Below are 19,283 nucleotides of genomic sequence, written 5' to 3' on the forward strand. Positions count from 1 at the left end.
CTGTCTCACTGGCACAGTGTGGGCAAAGTCCTGATTAGAATAGGTTCAGGAAAGAATGGGAGAGGAAGTGCACACTCCATGTCTTTCAAGGAATTTAGCTATAAAGGGGAGTAAAAGGGAGGGAGGGGGCTAGAGCTGGAGGATGCGTAAGCACAGGGTTGAAGGAGGGTTTTCCGTTGTATTTTTAGATTGGGCGATTTAACGGCATATTTATATGTTGAGAAAAATCCAGTAGAGAGGGGCAAAGTAGGACTTGTAGGGAAGAGAAGGAAGACTTGTTGGAGTTAATATCTTTGAGGAGATAAAGAGAGGATATGATCGATCCAGGAGATGACTGTGGACAAGGGCACAGAGTGCACCTGGAGGAAGGCTTTCAAGTGTGGCACAGATGCTGGTAGGAGGGTGGGTATCACGTGGCAGCCTGTGGAAGTTCTATCCTGACTGCTTCTGTCTTCTCAGTGAAAAATGAGGCAAAGTCACCAGCTGAGCGTGAGGATGGAACAGGAGGTGAGAGGGGGTGGGAGTGCGTGGATTCGAGCATCACGCAGCACTGCAGGCCTCTGAAGGTCTGCGGTCACGAATTTAGAGAAGGGCCAGTCACTCAACTGGTTGGGTGCAGACAAGGAGGTGGCTGAGTGGGGGTTTTTGTCAGGCACATGTCATGTGGAGAGGGAGGGGCATTTCCAGACTAAAGAGTATCAACTACTCAGAGGCAGGCTGAGCCAACCGTAAGTACAAATTTCTAAAAATCGTTTTCTCCACGGGTGGCTGAAGCAGTACATTCACCATGGATGGACAGCAGTGAGTATCTTCCGAGTACAAGGACTTGCCTGGCATCCAGTCAGCATTATTCATGCCAGTAATAGCTTGGTGTACCTTTCAAAGGCCACTTGTAAAGCAGACAACTGTTTGAAATGTAGTTTTATTCCTTATCAAAATGAACGTTTCTTTCCCCTATGGAGTGGCTTTGATAGAAACGGCCGTGTAATTGACTGCTATTACACCAGGAGTTAGGGCACAGCACCGATTCTTTGGCTGCAGGTAAAAAGTTTCTCTCGTCTACCAAGACAATCACGTCCTCAACAGAAGGCTTTTCCTTTAACTGAGAAGTTAGGGGAAATTTTTTGTTTAGTGTAGAAAATGGCATCAAGATAACAGAACTAATTTTAATGAATGTCAGAGAAAAACTCAATAGGAATAGAGCAACAGGGACACAAGAGAAAAATTAGGATCTTTTAATGGCATTGTTTTCCATTCTTTTGCATTTATAAATGACACATCACCTAAGTAAACACCAGGACGTACTATGGTTTGAAAACAGCAGCCCCGTTTCTCGCTCATTCTAGCCAGTCTTTCTTTGATGTCCATCATCTGTCCATTAATATCCCTGCAATTGGGAAAGTGGGGACAAATGTAATTGTAGAGCTAAGAAAACAAAAATGCAGGGAGAACAGGACTTTTAGATGTTTTTTACCCTGTGGTGTCTGTGTTTTAGATAAATAGTTATTGAAGATGCAGCTGACTTGGTTGGGTCACCTAAAGCAAATCACTTCTTCTCTTAGGGCTATGAAATGAGGGTCAACAAGCTTACTGAATGAAGCCCTCGAAACTAACATAAATCTAAAATACTGAAGCAATTGGGAAATTTGGATTAAGGTTGATATGCATTTCAGATTAGAGTTTTTTTTTAAAAAAAGCCTACAGCACCCAGTATTCCCAGGCGGCCTCCCATCCAAGTTACTAACCAAGACCAACACTGCTTAGCTTCCAAGATTAGAGTTCTCTTAAATAAAAGCATGCACATACCCACATAGATTTTCAAGTTCTGCTATTTGGTGGCTACTAAAGATTCTTGTGATCTTTCAGAAAAATAAGCAACATAACAACAAGCAAAACAAGCAACAATTTCTAAAAAAGTCATTACGATCAGAAAGTCTAGGGACTGTCCCTGGAGACTAGAAACAGGACAGTAGGGCTGACAAAGCAAAGACAGAGAAGCAGGGAGTGACTGGAGGTGCCCGTGGCCCAAGATAGCTCAGGAATCTATAGGGATTATAGTTTTTTCCAAAAGCTTTCTGGGTGGGAATTACTATCTCTGCACTCAGGGATAAACTCACCTTTTAATCCAATTGTGTAAGGCAGTGCAGCCTTATAAACTTCACAGCCCCAAATGAACACAGCCTGAGAGAAGAGTGGGCTAAGAAATAGCTGAAATACAAATATAAGACCCATCTTACTGGCAGTTATTGCCTTAGGACTGAAGAACAGATGTCTTTCCCAAACCACGAGGACTAAGCCGAGGGCAGGGGAGATATCTGATGGCTAGGGAAAAAAAAACGGATAAGGACTTTCCTGACACCCTTTAGCCTTTCTTTAATGTGAACTGAGAAAAGTAAAACTGTTACTTTTCCAGCATTGTTCCAAATCTTTTATCAGTATCAGATACTGTCAGCATCCCAAACTATCGAACCGGCAGCACATCACTGGCAGCCAGCCCAAGTCTTCCCCCTAACTAACTAGAGGCCTCCATCGGCCAATAGTACATTACAGAAACCATCGTATTTACCTTATTCTGCTAAGAAATCTATTTTTGACTTGACACCATAAAACTCCTTGAAAAGAACATAGGCAAAACGTCCTCTGACATAAATTGTAGCAATGTTTTCTTAGGTCAGTCTCCCAAGGCAGTAGAAATAAAAGCAAAAATAAACAACTGGGACCTAATCAAACTTATAAGCTTTTGCAGAACAAAGGAAGCCATAAACAAAACGAAAAGACAACCTACGGAATGGGAGAAAATATTTGCAAACGATGTGACCAACAAGGGCTTAATTTCCAAAATGTACAAACAGCTCCTACAATTCAATATCAAAAAAAAACCCAATCAAAAAATGGGCAGAAGATCTAAACAGACATTTCTCCAAGGAAGACATACAGATGGCCAACAGGAAAAGATGGTCAACATTGCTAATTATTAGAGATGCAAATCAAAACTACCATGAGGTACTACCTCACACTGGTCAGAATGGGCATCATTAAAACATCTACAAATAACAAATACTGGAGAGGGTGTGGAGCAAAAGGAACCCTCCTACAACTGCTGGTGGGAATGTAAATTGGTACAGCCACTATGGAGAACAGTATGGAGGTTCCTTAAAAAACTAAAAATAGTTACCATATGATCCAGCAATCCCACTCCTGGGCATACACCCAGAGAAAACTATAGCTCGAAAAGATACATGCACCCCAACGTTCACAGCAGCACTATTCACAATAGCCAAGACTTGGACGCAACCTAAGTGTCCATCGACAGATGAATGGATAAAGAAGATGTGGTATAGGCACACAACAGAATACTACTCAACCATAAAAGAGAATGAAATTTTGCCATTTGCAGCTTCATAGATGGACCGAGAGATTCTCATACTAAGTGAAATAAGTCAGAAAGAGAAAGACAAATACCATATGCTATTACTTATATGTGGAATCTAAAATATGGCACAAATGAACTTATTTACGAAACAGAAGTAGACTCACAGATGTAGAAAACACACTTAACGGTTACCAAAGGGGAAAGGGGGTAGGAGGGGGATAAATTAGGAGTTTGGGATTAACAGATACAATATATAAAATAGATATGGACTTCCCTGGTGGTGCAGTGGTTAAGAACCTGCCTGCCAATGCAGGGGACATGGGTTGGAGCCCTGGTCCGGGAAGATCCCACATGCCATGGAGCAACTAAGTCTGTGCGCCACAACTACCGAGCCTGCGCGCCACAACTACGGAAGCCCGCGCGCCTAAAACCCGTGCTTTGCGACGAGAAGCCACTGTAATGAGAAGCCCGCACACTGCAACGGAGAGTAGCCCCCGCTCGCCGCAAGTGGAGAAAGCCTGAGCGCAACAACAAAGACCCAACACAGTCAAAAATAAATAAATTTATTTAAAAAATAAATAAAATAACCAACAAGGACCTACTGTATATCACAGGGAACTAGATTCAATATCCTGTAATAAACCATAATGGAAAAAATATTAAAAAGAATATGTATAACTGAATCACTTAGCTGTATACCAGAAACTAACAACACTGTAAATCAACTAAACTTCAATTTAAAAAAAATCAACTTTTGATAGCGTATATTAATATTAATAACCTAAGCCTACTTATTCTCTACTAACACCACACTAGTTCTGCTAGGGATCATTCCTTTCTTTTTTAGTGGGGAGGGGAGCAGTAGCGGTGGGGTAGGTCACGAGTAAGTATAAGGAAACCAAATATTTCATTCTGTCTCTAGGAAGATTAAAGTGCTAAGTTATCAGAAAAATGTGACAGTAAATCATCCATTTGGACTATAAGGATTTGACATATGTGATGATTTGAACAAAACCAAGGAGATTATTTCTGAGTATTAAAATTGATGACTTCCTGGCAGAGCCTTGCTTGGTGTGGGCAGTGCCCCCTGGGTACTTTGCCAGGCTGGGCTGCGCCATGTCTGGGCTGCAGCTCTTTAATAAGGCCTGGTTTGGTTTGGTCTTAGGGCGCTTCCCCCTGAAGGAGGAAGAATCTATGAACAGAAACATGAGGTGTGTCTCAGTAGCCTTACTGAGGAAGGTCTTAATTAAATGTAGAGGGTGCCCAAGCATTATAATAATCCAAATTTTTGTTTGGATTATTAAAAAATGGGTAACACTTTGTATTGAGCAGAAGTTTGTCAAATGGACTTGGAACGCCATCATTTGTTTCAAGCCTTTCTTCCTTTTTGCCTAAAATCTGGAGATTGCCGTGATTTCCTTAAGAAATGCTATTTTCAGAAACAGAAAGAGGCACTGTCCTGAAAAAACACTTTATAAGACCAATTTTTTAACTAGAAATACATGGTAAACAGACCTTGAGAAAAAGTGCAGGCAGCACAAAAGTCTGAGACAAAAATTACACAGCACAGCAGCCAGCTGTGTCAATACAGTCCAAGGTCAACATCGTCACCAAATGAGAGTCAGACAAGGCTAAATCGACCCCCAAACCCAGCAATGCCCAACTGATAACTGGAGCCTCCAGAAACTGTTCCTTTAGATAAAAAATGCTACATTTTCTCTCATGAATTCTGACTTTGCAGCCTGTGTTTTGGATATTTGCTTTGACCATTCATGGGTACACTGCGAGGCAGAAGAGAAACCTACCCAATGATGCAAAGCACCACAGAAAAGCAGTCAATTTCTGATTGAGCCAGGCTCTCTCTTGTATCATATCCCTCTAGTACCCCCTCCACCTGATGGAAATTTCATGGCTTGTAAAAGTACTTCATCAACGTAAGCAAAGGGAAGACAAAACTTAGTATCAAGTCCTTTTTGTTTTTGCATATTCTTAGTCTCAATGAAAAGCCTGGTAGATTAAAATCATAATCCAAATTAATTTTTTTATTCCTTCTCTTCCATTTTTACTAGTAAAGGGATAAGCACTTTTGTGCCCCAACCTTTTCCCCTCAAAACAGTTACTGTCAAATAGAAAGCAGGAAATCAGTTTAGTCACTCTTCAAATTTATAGAAATCAAGAGAATAAAAGAGCTGAGGGAGACTGCCTGCTTACCTATAAAATGTGCTGGTTTTAGAAGCAGTGTGGTACAGCATGAAGGATGTGGGTGGTGGAGTCAGTAGATCTGGGTTTGAATCCCCACTTGTCACCTATTAGCTGTAACCTCAAGTTGCCTTCCCTGTAAAAGAAGGCTCATAATACATATTCTTGCAAGACAGGAGAATTCCATGAGAACATGTATAAAGTGCCTAGCAGAGAACCTGGCCCATGGTGTCCTTCTAGAAATCCTGATTGCCCTGCCCCTTGTCTTACTGCCTGGCATATCCGGGCTATAAATCAGCTTGAGGTGCATATACAGTATCTAGATTCCTTAGGTTGTCAAAAGATTCTGCCTATTCTCATAAACCTTAATCTCCATCAAAACCCATAAATATTAGAGAGAAAAAGTGACAGAAGGACCTTACTAGATTATCATGACAGTGGCAAAACAGTAAGAATCAACAACTTCCACATCTTAATACAGGATACCACCAAAGGAGATGAGGCTAGAATCAAAGAGGCGGCAGGTGATTCAAGGCACCCATCCACCCATTCAAGGCAGGTGATACAAGACGAGCCTTCCAAATTCTAAGCTAATATAAACCCACACTATCTATCACACTAACTCTTTCTTTCTTCTTCTAGAAAACAAATGAAGATGCAATTGATTTTGATTATACTGTTCTACTCCATGAATTCTCAACACAGGTAAAACAAAACGGTATACAGAACTGTTTAAACCAGAAGTTTTTGCAGATCATAATATTTTAGAACTCTTATTTCCCAGGAAATGATTCCCTGTCATATTCGCTTGGTCTGGTACCCTGGCAAACCACTGAAGGTGAAGTACCACTGTCAAGAGCTACAGACACCAGAAGAAGCCTCTGGAACTGAAGAGGGATCAGCTGTGGCACCAACAGAGCTTAGTAATTTCTGAAAAGCAAAAAAGATCTGTTTATACTAAATTCTGAACAAAATGACTACACTTAATAGCCTAAATCATTATTCTAGTAAAATAGCCAAGGTATAAGGCATTCTAATAATTTGGGAAAGCCTGTGATTACAAGTAAATACTCAAAAATTAAAAGATACTGGGATTTTTGTTTTTTGATTGGTTTGGTTTAGTTTTTAACTCTGGGAGCACATGCAAACTGAACTCTGCTCAGTGCTAAACAGTTACTCTGCAGGTTCCTCAGGGTTTTAGCCCTAAAATGTAAAACCAAGTCAGTTAGTGTATGCTGCAGCTGGACCAGTAAGTATTTAAAAAACATAACAAAATAAAATTGATGGTCACATCTATAAATCTGCATTTCTCAATATTTTGAACATATTGTAGCTAACTATTCTGTGTTGTTAAATTGCTTCTACCTAGTATGTTAAAAAAGATAATATATTTCAGTGAAAGCAAATTGTAGGGAAAATATTACCTGTTTAAAAGGAACTTTACTATTTTTTATGATTTTGAGCAAGTATTCCTTTTAAATTTGATATCTACTTTTAAATAAATGTTTGTTTCTAAATAAAATGCGTTACATGTGTTTGTAGAGATTTGTCTATATAGGCAAAATCTGTGCTAAGCTGGAATTAAAGTATTTATATATTAATAAAAATTTTACAAATAAAGAGTGTCTCAGAGATAAAGCCGAGTGTCTGCAAACATGTATTAAATGGAACAGTGATGTAACTGAAAGTACATAAAGTATTTACAATTTTCATTTATAAGGACAACTTGGACCCAGTATTGGCCTAAGTAATTTATAAAAACAAACACAATATGTACCATTACCAGATTTGTGGAGTACCTCCCCAAGGCAGGAAGAATTGATCCAGGAAATGTGGCCAGCATTTGCCTCTCAAAATTAGTATTTAATGGACTGCTTATATTCATGTCTCAAAACCCTTAGCCGGGTTCCTTGATCAGTAGTTGGTTAGGAAGCATCAGCCCTTTTAAAACATACGAAAATGTTACCTTTTTGTCTGTATTAGAAAACTGAAAAAGTTTATACTAAATAGAAAAAATTTTAAGACATAGACTCTTACAAAATAAAAATAAGATGAATTATACTGTTACTTTTTAGCAGAGGCAGATCATGTATTATTCTGTTTAAAACCCCAAACCCTTTGCATTCATCTTCCCAATATCCTTTGGATTTAAGGACTGTAAGTTTTCCAAAGCACTGGAAACAATCATTTAAAGAAAACATCAGATCTCCCACATATATGATAATGCAGAGAAAATACTTTCCCTAAGATATCAAACAATCTAGTGACAAACGATGCCAGAACCAAGTAATAAACTCCTCTAACTGAAGTTCCCTAAATATCTTGGAAAAAAAGTGCCAAGAGCATTATAAGAGCATATTCAATGTCCTGTGATTTTTAATCTTTCAGTGTCACGTTAAGAGCTAGAAAGGGGTTTCAGCTTTCTTGTCTCAACTTTCTAAAAGTCCTCTCATCCTTGTAAAGGCATTTTAAATTAGTGAGATTAGGCTCACAAATGTGACCATAATTCAATCAGTAAGGAAGCTAAGGTGGTAACCCTTTAACAGATTTCGGTATAATAGATTATGAAGGTGAATTCTACACATACGACATACAAAAAAAATTACCTAATTTATAAATTTACAAAACCTGTAAGTTAAACCAACTAAACATTTCTCAATATCACCATCAGAACTTCTAGCACAAACTCTAAAATTGCTGACTGATTTTACTAATACTGATTTTGCTAGCTAACAGAGGAGAAAAATTACTTCATCTGCCTTGACATAAAATGAAAACCTCTAAATTTCCTAAGCCCTCTTTTATTCATTAAGAGTCTAAAGAATTCTGAATCACTCTGACCCAATGACAATAACAGCATCACATTTATTTTCCTAATCTCTTTAGAACTTTCAAAAATTTTAAGACATACAAAATAACACCAGGATTTTGCCTGCATTCCATTTGATTCTACTTATAGTTTTGTTTTTCCTGAGTTATGAATAGTTAGAAGTTAAGTAAGTTCTTTTGAAAGTCAATCGGAAGTTTCTATATTGGCCCTTGAATGATAGTGCTTCATGACATATGAGTTTATCACACTGATTTCTCTCAGCTTAGAAAATTCTATGACCTGTCCTGTGACCTTTCTAACTTTCAAAGTGCTACAATCACTAGCATGCTGCCTGGCACTTATTTGAAAGGATAATGAATCCATGCTCACAATAAATTGCCTGGGAAAACATGAACTATTTCAACGATGCATTATAGTTTTATTTGAAGACGTTTTAAGCAGCGATTAAAGCTCTAATTCAAAAATGGACAGTTTTAGCAATGCAAGTAGATGTTTTCTACAAAGGGATATATTCCTACATGTCACAATTTACTACTTACCTGGTGGCTGCCTCACTTCACTGGCATCAATTTTAAGACTCATCCGGATTTCAAAAGTATTAAAATATGAAAAATCCTAAAATTTCAGTATTAAATTTTAGTGACTTCACAACGTAAATCTAAGAGTGAGCAAGGAGGCAAGGAATAACAGAAATTGACTGTACATCTTTAAAGATAAACTTACCAAGCTAAGAACCAATAGCTCATCACTAACATCACACAAAAGAATATTAATAATGTGACACATCTGAACAAATCCTGCATTTCATGTTTTGGAGGTACAGGTTATACTGCAATGGTCTTTAACCTTGCCTGTATACTAGAATAAGCTGGAAAACTTTTGATCTTGATGCAAAGAATCAGAGTATCTAGGGGTTGGCCTGGGTATTTCTCTTTAAAGCTCCCCAAGTAATTTTTAAAGTGCTGCCAGGGTTGGGAATCAGGGCGATACTGCCGCAGGCCTAGTGCTGCTACCATTCTCCAACACAATACTGTCTTTAAATTAGCCAACAATCATCCTTTACAACAGTGGTGTAAAAGAAACCCTCATTTATGAATATTCTCATTAATTGTTTCCTTATACAGACTTTGGCTGGTATGTGGTCTTTACCAACTCTAGCCAAACTAATGAGTTAACAAAAGATGTGGGTTCTGGTCCTGGATGGGTTCCTATGTGATCCTATTCTAGTTACTCCCACCAGCTGGGCCTGTGTCGTTGCCTATGAAACGCTGGTGTTGTGTTAGATATCTCGACTCTTTTCTGGCACCGTATCTTCATAACCAAAATGTTTAACAAGTTAAAAGCACTTCCAAATTTATCCATCTTAGTTCTAATATTTCTGACTGTTAGCAACAGCAAGAGGAACTGTGCTAAATTCTATGAAGGTATTTCCTCATCAGGAACAATATCAATATCAAAGTCAGTGTGAATAGCATGAGATGCTGATGAAATGCCAAAGCAACACAATTTTTCAGGCTTGATGCTACTGTAGCAACAGACATATTCATGGGAAAATGCACTTGGTTTGATAAGTATCATAAATGCATTATCAATTTGAAAAGTTAATGTGCTGTGTGGTCTTAGATAAGTTATTTACCTTACTCTGTGCTTTTGCCTCTATTACAAAATGGTCGTAATAATAGTACCTAGTTTCATAGGGTTGTGAAAACTAAAATGGATAATGCATTTAAAGCATTTAACAAATGCCTTGAAAACATTTGCTCAATACTTTTTAAAGGTCTTTTTTTCTAGGAACTTGAAGTTATAGAGCCAAATCTACAAATCAAGGAAAACAAAGGAATTTAAAAGTTATTTCATGTCTATTATCCACTAAGGGAAAGGACTAGGATATGTCTTTCACATCAGATGGTTTTTGGATGAAGCAATTCTGAACAGTATGGTAGAACTCCCTGGCAATGTCCAACAACCTCTAGTTTAACATTTTCTTTCACAATCTCAATGAATACAATATATGATACATTCCAGCAGACTCTAATTCAACTAGCATTTAATAGGTGGATGAAACAGACTAGCCAGCGACCCTGTAGGTTATATTTTATTATTTCCAAGCTGCAGAAACATTAAAATGAACATAGACAACAATAGCATATGCAAGGGCCTTTTTTTTTTTTTTTTTTACCTCACAGGTCTGCAACAAAGTAACATTTATACTCCTAAAAACAAGCAGTTAAAAATCTGCAGAAGCCACAAATTGAAGCAATCAGCTCTATATAAAACAGCTAGAAATTTAGCTAGCATTAGAAAATCTGAAAAGCGGTCTCCATTTTTTTTTAAAAAACACTTTATCCCTGTGCCTCATTTATTTCATAATGAAGTTTGCACCTTTTCATCTCCCTCACCTATTTCACTCCTCCTGCCCCTCCCTCCCCTCTGACCACCATCTACTGGGTTGTTCTCTGTACCTGTGAGGCTGTTTCCATTTTGTTATGTTTGTTCACTTGTTTTGCTTTTTAGACTCCACATTTAAGTAAAATCATACAGTATTTGTCTTTCTCTGACTTACCTCACTTACCATGATACCCTCTAGGGCTAGCTATCCAGGTTGTCACAAAGGAATCCACTCTTAAACAAAAAAGGTGATACTCCAAGAAGTGTCATGATATATGCAATTCACTTTCAGGTATACAGCAAAACAACTTGAAGAATGAAAGTATGCAACATAGATGGACAATAGACAAGCATAAAAAGCAAATATGACAAAACAATTATCCGATAAACACTTAACAAAATTGTTCATTGTTGAGTCTAGATGGAAGGTATATGGCTGTTCTTTGTACTATGTTTTCAGCTTTTCTGTATGTTGAAAATTCTTATGATGAAAAAATGTGGACGTTTATACATGTTCTAAGCTTATTAAGTATAACAGAAATAAGTCTCTTCCTCCCTCAAATAAATATTAAATATATTTCAGTAATAATATTTTATTTGAGGTATAAAACCAATCAACCGTTGAGATATACACAGAATTAACTATGATATAAAAGAAGCTCCTGAATATAATAGGAAGGGCTTCTAAAATTACTTCTTTTCAGGCTGAATTTATTCCATGAATCCATTAACATATCTAAACCTTGCAGATACAGTTAGTCAACAAAGTGAGGAAAGTTAGTTCTTGGCGTTTCCTTTTTTTACAGGAAGTTGACCTGTAGCTTCCAAATACTTATTGATAAGGTCTTCTTGTGCAGCTGGTAAACATGGCTGATATCTGCAGTACTCCATTGTATATTCTCCCTTCCCCTGGGGGTTTAACACAAAAACAGAAACAAAAAGCAGATTTTTTTTTTTTTTAAACAACTATCAAGTAAAGTCATGCAAAGACAAGATTTCACAAAAATGATGATTTTGCAGGATGGTCTCTTGAAGAACACTGAAGTAAAATTTAAACACTTGCTTACCTCTGTGCATGACCTAAGTTCAGTAGAATAACCAAACATTTCATTTAGAGGGACCTGAAAACATACACAGTAGATACTTCAGCATTGCTTATTGAAAAATATTTGAGAAAAATACAGAGAAGACTTAGTCATTTTAACTCCTTTAGACTCAGGTTTCTACTAACTACTCCTGGTTTAAAAGAATTAAAAGCCTAAGAGAAACCTGTTTTTGTTTTACCACAGTAGAAACCCTATTTGAAAGTAATTTCATTTGACAGACACAACTAGAAACCCAATCTTTCAGTTTCACGGAGCAGACACCACTAACAGCCATCCCTCTCATCCCCACTCCACACAGCAGTGTTTCTTCTGTGAAAATGTGAATACAACTTTCCCTTGGACTCCTCAATGATAGGCTATATGCCAAGAGTAGTGTCTTCTAAGAGGCCTTAGGTAACGTGATAAACCCTTTCTCCCATGAGATTTAAGTAAGGGACAGGCAAGGGAATTAAATATTATCCCAATAAATTAGAACATAATAAAAGGGCTACGCAAACAAAGCTATAATGAGAAAGAAAGGTAATTATACATCTAAGAAAATGATATACTCACAAAAGGCCTACCTGAAATGAATCTTATTTTTAGATTTTGCACTTAAAGAGATGCTCTAACAGCAAAGTACAGAAATTGCCACATACATATAAGCCACAAATTCAATACTCAAACGTGGAAATGTGCCAATCTGCTCTACAATTTCCAAAAACAAAAGCTAACTCTGATTTTCTCTTGTGGATAATAAAAGCAAGGATGTCAGTGACTAACAGTACTTACATCTGCATATAGTGTAAAATAGTCCTCAATTCCATCTTGTCCCGTGATTATTCCATGGCGCCGGTTAATTCCTGCAATCACTGGTCCCTGAAATTCATTTGGAGCTACAACTTCCACAGACATAATAGGTTCAAGAATACATAATGTGGCATTTGCCAGGGCTAGGGTTTAAAAAAAATAAATTGGTTTATTAATCTTTAAACAAATTGGAACTCTTTCCTATCCACATATACAAAAGGGAAATAGAAAGTGCTCTCCCAAAGGTACACACATAAATGATAAGGTTAAAATATCTGATCTGGACTCATTTTTCTAGTAGCAGCAGCAGTCACTCTTCTAAATGGAACTTACAGTAAGACAACACTTAATTCTAATATTAGTATGTCCATTACCATATTTTCATCCTAAAAATCATTAGGTTGCAGAAATAATATAAAAGGGTCTTAAAACAACATTCGATCAAGTCCCTTCCCATTTAAATTATGCAGTTGAGGGTTACTAATTCTTTCTGAAATCCTTCAGGAATAAAGACACTATCTGTTAAGTCTCTGACCAAGGTAAATCAATTCTTTCTTGTTGGTCCCTGGCAGACAGTTATTTATACTTGGAGACAATAATCAAGTCACGCCTGAGATATGCCTATGCTAAACAATTTCAATACCCGACTGAGAATTAGAAAACCAAGTTTCTAGTTTCTGCTCTGCCTCTAATAAGTTATACGCCTTTTGGAAAAACACAATCTGTCCAGGTCATGTTTCTTCACCTACAAAATAAAGACATCGGCCTAGATGCTAAAGGCCATTTAAGCACTAAACCACAATGTGTTTTTTATGTGTTTTTTAAAATAAAAAAAACCTTATTTTTTTAATCCCACTTAGTACATAACAAGAACACTTCTTACTGTGACAAATGCTGACTGAGGTTGAAAATATAACAGTGCGGAGAGAATATAAAAAAAACTTCAAACACTCATATTTAATTTGGACATTACGATAGTGTGGAATAATACTTCAGCCTCAGACTGGATGAATTATCTTTAAATAAAGACTTTAAGCATAACATGAAAAGGTGACAAAATGTTTTGTTTTAAAATAATCATAATTTTCCAAGCATCAATTTGTTTATAATAATCTAGTCAGCAATTATTCTTATATATTCATTAAAGCACTTGTTCTAAAGACACTATTAGCTTAAGTGCAATAATTATAAGAACAGCCATTTAATATACTTGCATTTCTTTGAAATGTTTTCTAATTCAAATCATATCTTAGCTCAGACCTAACTTTGACTCATTACTCCTAATTAGTGAATTTTGTTCTGAAAAGAGGAATAACTGAACTCTGCAGACTCCTAAGTTTCATTAGCTAAGCCTGCAGAATTCTACGTAGACAGCTAAAGCAGTAGACTAAAAATTCTAGACTGTAGAAGCTCTATTTCTTGTTAACTTCTTGGGTTACCACAACAGCAGAGCTTCCTTGGCTCTAAATAAATGTAATTAATGCAGAAGAAGGTACCCAGAAAGAGAGATGTGAACAGACATATTAAAATTTAGTTACACATTAACTAGTGTTTTCAACAGGTCAGTAATATAAAAGAGCTAGAGCATGAGACGGTCATATTCTAAAGAGAAAGGAGGGGCCAAGTATATAGTGTATAGTATATAATTGTTGAGGACGACCTGTCCAGTTCTCGGTTTCATATTCCCTCACCCTGCTCCTTTCCTTTTAACTCCCTCTTTCTTCCTAAATCCACCTTCTGATTCACCTCGCCCTTATTCATGCTTTTCTCTGTCCCATTCCATATGACAAGATTCCAGAGCTAAATTCATCCTGCCATTTTTTAAAAGTCACATGGCAGCCAAGTCCTACAAGCAATTTTTCCAGAAGTAGAATAAAAAGCAAGTGAAAATACCCACACCATCACAGGACCTTTTAAGCCAAAGTGGTGCGTAGAGGTGGTAATGTTTCTATTTCAATCCCCTAGGGATAAAGTTGATAACACCAGGCTGGGTGCTAAAGAGGCTGTGTGAGGAGGTGGTCAAGGGCTAGGCTCTGGTCTGGGTTTAACTCTCAGCTCCACCACTAACTAACATGTAACCTTGGGCCATTTGATTGACTACTCTTGAGTCTCAATTTTCTCAACTATAAGGCCACTGTTGAAGATAAGATATGATAATTCATGTACTCAACATAATACACAGCACAAAAGTGATCAATAAGTGTTATTATGACCACTCTGAGACCAAAAGCTGGCAAATGGGTGGCACTGCACAGTGCTAGGTCAAAGGTAATGTGAAGGGAAGAGGGATTAGCCTTCACTATGCCCAAATATGTGTGTGCAAGTGTTTTCAAGTACATTCTCATCTAATACTTTGGCATTACTATCTCCAAACAGCCTGGGCTTGCCCATTTCCACAGAGTTAAGTATGAAGTAGAGCCAGCATTCAAACTCGAAGCCCAGGAGATCAGAAAAGGGACACTGCTGAGTAAAATGAGCTAACATGACTCTGGGTAGGCCTTTATTTCTCTTGTAGAGTAGCTACAAGTTCAATGTTTCTGCAGAGACCAAGCACAGCAGCCTAAAAATTGGCCATAGACAATGATGGCAACAGTTAACATCCATGGGGTAAAACAGTCCCTGAAAGAACATTCAATTTCACGTTTCAGTTTTAGTTACATCATTGATTAATCTCTGGGGCAAAGTTTACATTGTGACTGAAAATAGTTCCAGTTTTCATTTTTTTTCAATGAAAACTACGTGAGAATTTGAACTATTTTTCTTCCAATTTTGATAATAGAGAATAGCTCAAAAGTATAAGCTAATCTGATACTAAGCTCATTTATCAACATTTTCCACCCTAAAACTCTCATATGATAATCAGTGGAGGTGTATGCATGAAAAGCTGATTTTCTTAAGAGCCCAGCAAAAATTTCCTTTTACTCTTTTACCCTTTTATCTTTCAGTCATGGAGAAATAAGAATCAGGTGATGATACAGCAAAGTAATTCATTTTTCACGCTTGTAACCTGTTTATTTGCACATATTTATCTGGCAAAACCCAATACTCCTCAATTCAATTATTATCTGGTGCTTCTCCTTTGCACCCCACCAGGCAATCATCACACATAACAGTATTTGTACACTTAAGTATTTACAAACTGAATGGTACATATTTACCTGTTTAGTTAATATGCATAGACATACAGACTTTTTTCATGGCTATGTGTATGTTATGGGCATATAATCTATATTTATTTATATTTCATATAGGTACAATTAAAAAGGTTGAGGCTCTTTGTTAATTGATTTTACCAATTACCTTGCTTTATGTAACCTCTATCCAGGAAAGCTACCAATTTCCAGTCAAGAACCAGCATAGAACAGTTGGTGATTTCTAATTTGTTTTAACTATACTTTAAAAAAGTCTCACAGTGTATACATTTATTAAATCATTACTTTAAATATTTTACAGTTTTGTCAACTGCACCTCAATAAAGCTGAAAAAAAGAATATGAAGTGATTACAACCAATTTGCCAGTTTAAGATTTATTAAAGTGGTGAACCCCTAGAAGGCAAGAGGAAGGTGTTATCAATACAATCTGAATCATGCCTAATAAAGTCTTATTTTCTTTGTGACTTTATTTCCCTTTTTCCTATTAATACAACTGACAGACTGTGACAAGGTTTCTAGATCATAAATTTCAAATGCATTTTTAATAGCTAGCTGGCATAAAGAAAATGGAGGATTCTCTCACCCTTTCACAACTGAGAAACGAAACCACAAATTACTAATGGCTCCCATTAGTTTAAGTAAAATAAGGAATTGGCAACCTGGTCAAGGAATGAGCAACCTTCTCCAGCCATTGCCCCACTCCTGGTCACAGATGCAAACAGACCAAAACCAACAAAGTCCAAAATTCATACAATAAAATCCTGATTTTCCAAATGCCTGGAAATTATGTGTTAGGATTAATTTTCTGCTGTCTATTTTGACACTCTTTGACAAAAATATCTCTGAAATGTTTTGTGAATCATAATGTAATTCTCTGCAAAAACCCACTTATGGACATAACAAATTACCATATAACGGATATGGAAGAGATGACCAAGAGAATGAATTTTCTGGCTCCCAGTTACAACGTAAAAGCCCCCAATGTCAAACTGCTGTGCCGTCATCTGCTTTTCTCTCTTAAAAGCAATGAATCAGATATATCTGCAATTGCTTAGGGTTCTGTTTCATCAGGGTTTTAATAGACATATTATTCTATGTGAGAAAGGATGACAATTTTAGCAGTTTAACAAGAAGTCTGCACTGAGAATAAGGTTTACTGAATTCTTTCAAATGCCTAAAAGCCTACAATGTCATATATGAAAAAGTTGTTTACAAATTTATAGATTTTTCTGACATCTGAATAAATCACTAAAAACAGGATGACTATAGTTAATGTTTCTTTAAAATAATTCTTATAATTCTGAGCATTTCTGTCTTCTCTATTAAAAGTAGAACTTACAGATTATCTATGAATTTAAACTTACAAAAAATACCAGATAATTTAGGAGAACAAAGTAGGATTTTAATTTTGAAAGAAAGAAAACACAGTAATCTACCCTCACTTTGATTTTCTGAATACTTGACCAGAGCCTATCCATGTACCCTGGGGTGCTGCTTACTGCTCTGGTGGGGTTGGGGGGATGGGAAGAAGACCTAACTAACACAGTGCTGCCTTCTGCTGCTCTGATGGTGCACCAGGGAAACACATGCACTGATGTGGCAACTGCTAGACACAGCGTACCTTGTTTAAGAGCACCTTCTCCTGCGCGGATGAAAGAGATTTCATTGGAATCCACCATGTGATATGCTCCATCTTGCAGGACAAACCGGAGCCCAGAGAGCTTGTGACCAGACAGAGGGCCCTTCTCGCAGGCATCCAAAAACCCCTGTTAATGAATGAACACAAGTTCTGGAGTGAGTGGGTTTCACTCACAGAAGCATTATGAAAAACCCCCAAACGTTTTAGTATTCAGAAGTGTAACATTTTTACGTATGCTATATTTCATTCTTTAAAAAAAATTTTTTTTTTTTTTTGGGCTTCCCTGGTGGCGCAGTGGTTGTGAGTCCGCCTGCCAATGCAGGGGACATGGGTTCGTGCCCCGGTCCGGGAGGATCCCACGTGTCGTGGAGCGGCTGGGCCCGTGAGCCATGGCTGCTGGGCCTGCGCGTCCAGAGCCTGTGCTCCGCAACGGGAGAGGCCACAACAGTGAGAGGCCCACGTACCACAAAAAAAAAAAAAAAAATTTTTTTTTTTTTAAGTTGAACAGCCTATTTAGGTATCATTATTGTGGACTCTAGATGAGCCATCCCTTGCAAAAGTCTATTACTTAAAGGTGAGAGCTGGTTTGAAAGTGATGCTGAGAGCACTAGCAATCACTTTCTCATAACCTCTTCTTCAAGAATTACTAAACTCTCATGATGCATTACAGAGACAGCATGATCTTAATTTTACAAGGAGGAAACAGGGGAAAGGCAAATCTAAGAAATTCTCTAAAATAAAACTTCAATCAAAACTGACATCTAGGGCTTCCCTGGTGGCGCAGTGGTTGAGAGTCTGCCTACCGATGCAGGGGACACGGGTTCGTGCCCCGGTCTGGGAGAATCCCACATGCCGCGGAGCGACTGGGCCCGTGAGCCAAAATTACTGAGCCTGCGCGTCTGGAGCCTGTGCTCCGCGGCAAGAGAGGTCGCGATAGTGAGAGGCCCGTGCACCGTGATGAGGAGTGGCCCCCGCTCGCCACGACTAGAGAGAGCCCTCGCACAGAAACGAAGACCCAACGCAGCCATAAATAAATAAATAAATAAAAAGCAAAACTGTCAACAAGTAAAAATAAACAACAACAAAAAATTTACATTTCTTTAAAAAAAAACTGACATCTAATCAACAGCTGTGTCTTAAGCTCCTACTATATACCTATCACTGCTCTGCCTCATTGGCAGATCACTACCTAACAGCTTTAGTGTTATACAATGTCAGTAAGAACTAAAATTAAAAGCTAATTTCATTTTTCCAAAGCAATTCTTTTTTTTAAAAAGCAGCTTTATTGAGGTATAACTTATATACAATAAACTATACATATTTAAAGAGTACAATTTGATAAGTGTGCAATTTGTTTTTCCATTCAGTCACTTAAATACTCGTAGAGCTCCTACAATTCAAGACAGTTTTTCATGGCAAGACAATCACACAGCTGCACATGTAGTACAATATATTTCTGACGTTCAAAACTGTAAACTCTAAATGCTGAAAAATATCTGAGCTTTCCTTCACTTACATTAATCCTGGAGAAGAAAAGATAATTTAAAACTGTGTGAATGACAAACTATTGTCTTGAAATAAAGTATAATGAATGAAACACACTAATCACAAAAAATGCTACCAAAATTAATGCTGAAGCCAAAATTATGATCTGTTAATAAAGATTTCTAAGTTAAAAGGTTAAAAAAACCTAAAAATCTCAATCTACAAGAATAGACAGTTGCTAAAAGTTTACAACTGTCTTAAAGCCAGTTGACCTAGAAAGCCAACAAATCACTAGTAACCCATTATATGTGCAAATCACTT

At 37.4% G+C, this 19,283-nt stretch overlaps 2 protein-coding genes and 1 long non-coding RNA gene across 4 annotated transcripts in view; 1 reads left to right on the top strand and 2 right to left on the bottom strand.

The window, feature by feature from the left end:
- The window catches only part of RARRES1 (retinoic acid receptor responder 1), a gene marked incomplete at its 5' end in the record, with an annotated part of 40,968 nt that extends 34,230 nt beyond the window's left edge, over positions 1-6,738 (top strand). The window contains 2 exons of the mRNA XM_079704407.1: positions 6,215-6,277; positions 6,357-6,738. Of these exons, the coding sequence (XP_079560533.1) occupies positions 6,215-6,277; positions 6,357-6,506 (213 nt within the window). The 3' untranslated portion in view covers positions 6,507-6,738. The remainder of the gene's footprint in view (positions 1-6,214; positions 6,278-6,356) is intronic.
- Positions 1,242-7,389, bottom strand: LOC307053103. Of its 2 annotated transcripts, none has more exons than XR_013810896.1 (3): positions 7,356-7,389; positions 2,118-2,208; positions 1,242-1,387 (listed from the first exon to the last, which is right to left on the bottom strand). It is a non-coding gene; the product is annotated as an uncharacterized lncRNA (long non-coding RNA). The 2 variants fall into 2 exon arrangements; XR_013810897.1 differs by lacking the exon at positions 7,356-7,389 and adding an exon at positions 5,585-5,753.
- A 4,085-nt stretch (positions 7,390-11,474) lies between these two features.
- GFM1 (G elongation factor mitochondrial 1) overlaps positions 11,475-19,283 on the bottom strand; it is a gene marked incomplete at its 5' end in the record, with an annotated part of 42,633 nt that continues 34,824 nt past the window's right edge. The window contains 4 exons of the mRNA XM_079704758.1: positions 11,475-11,699; positions 11,858-11,911; positions 12,668-12,828; positions 17,460-17,604. Coding sequence (XP_079560884.1) covers positions 11,568-11,699; positions 11,858-11,911; positions 12,668-12,828; positions 17,460-17,604 — 492 coding nt within the window. The 3' untranslated portion in view covers positions 11,475-11,567. The remainder of the gene's footprint in view (positions 11,700-11,857; positions 11,912-12,667; positions 12,829-17,459; positions 17,605-19,283) is intronic.

The sequence above is a fragment of the Hyperoodon ampullatus genome (genome assembly GCF_949752795.1).
Source record: "Hyperoodon ampullatus genome assembly, chromosome: 5".
NCBI lineage: Eukaryota > Metazoa > Chordata > Mammalia > Artiodactyla > Ziphiidae > Hyperoodon > Hyperoodon ampullatus.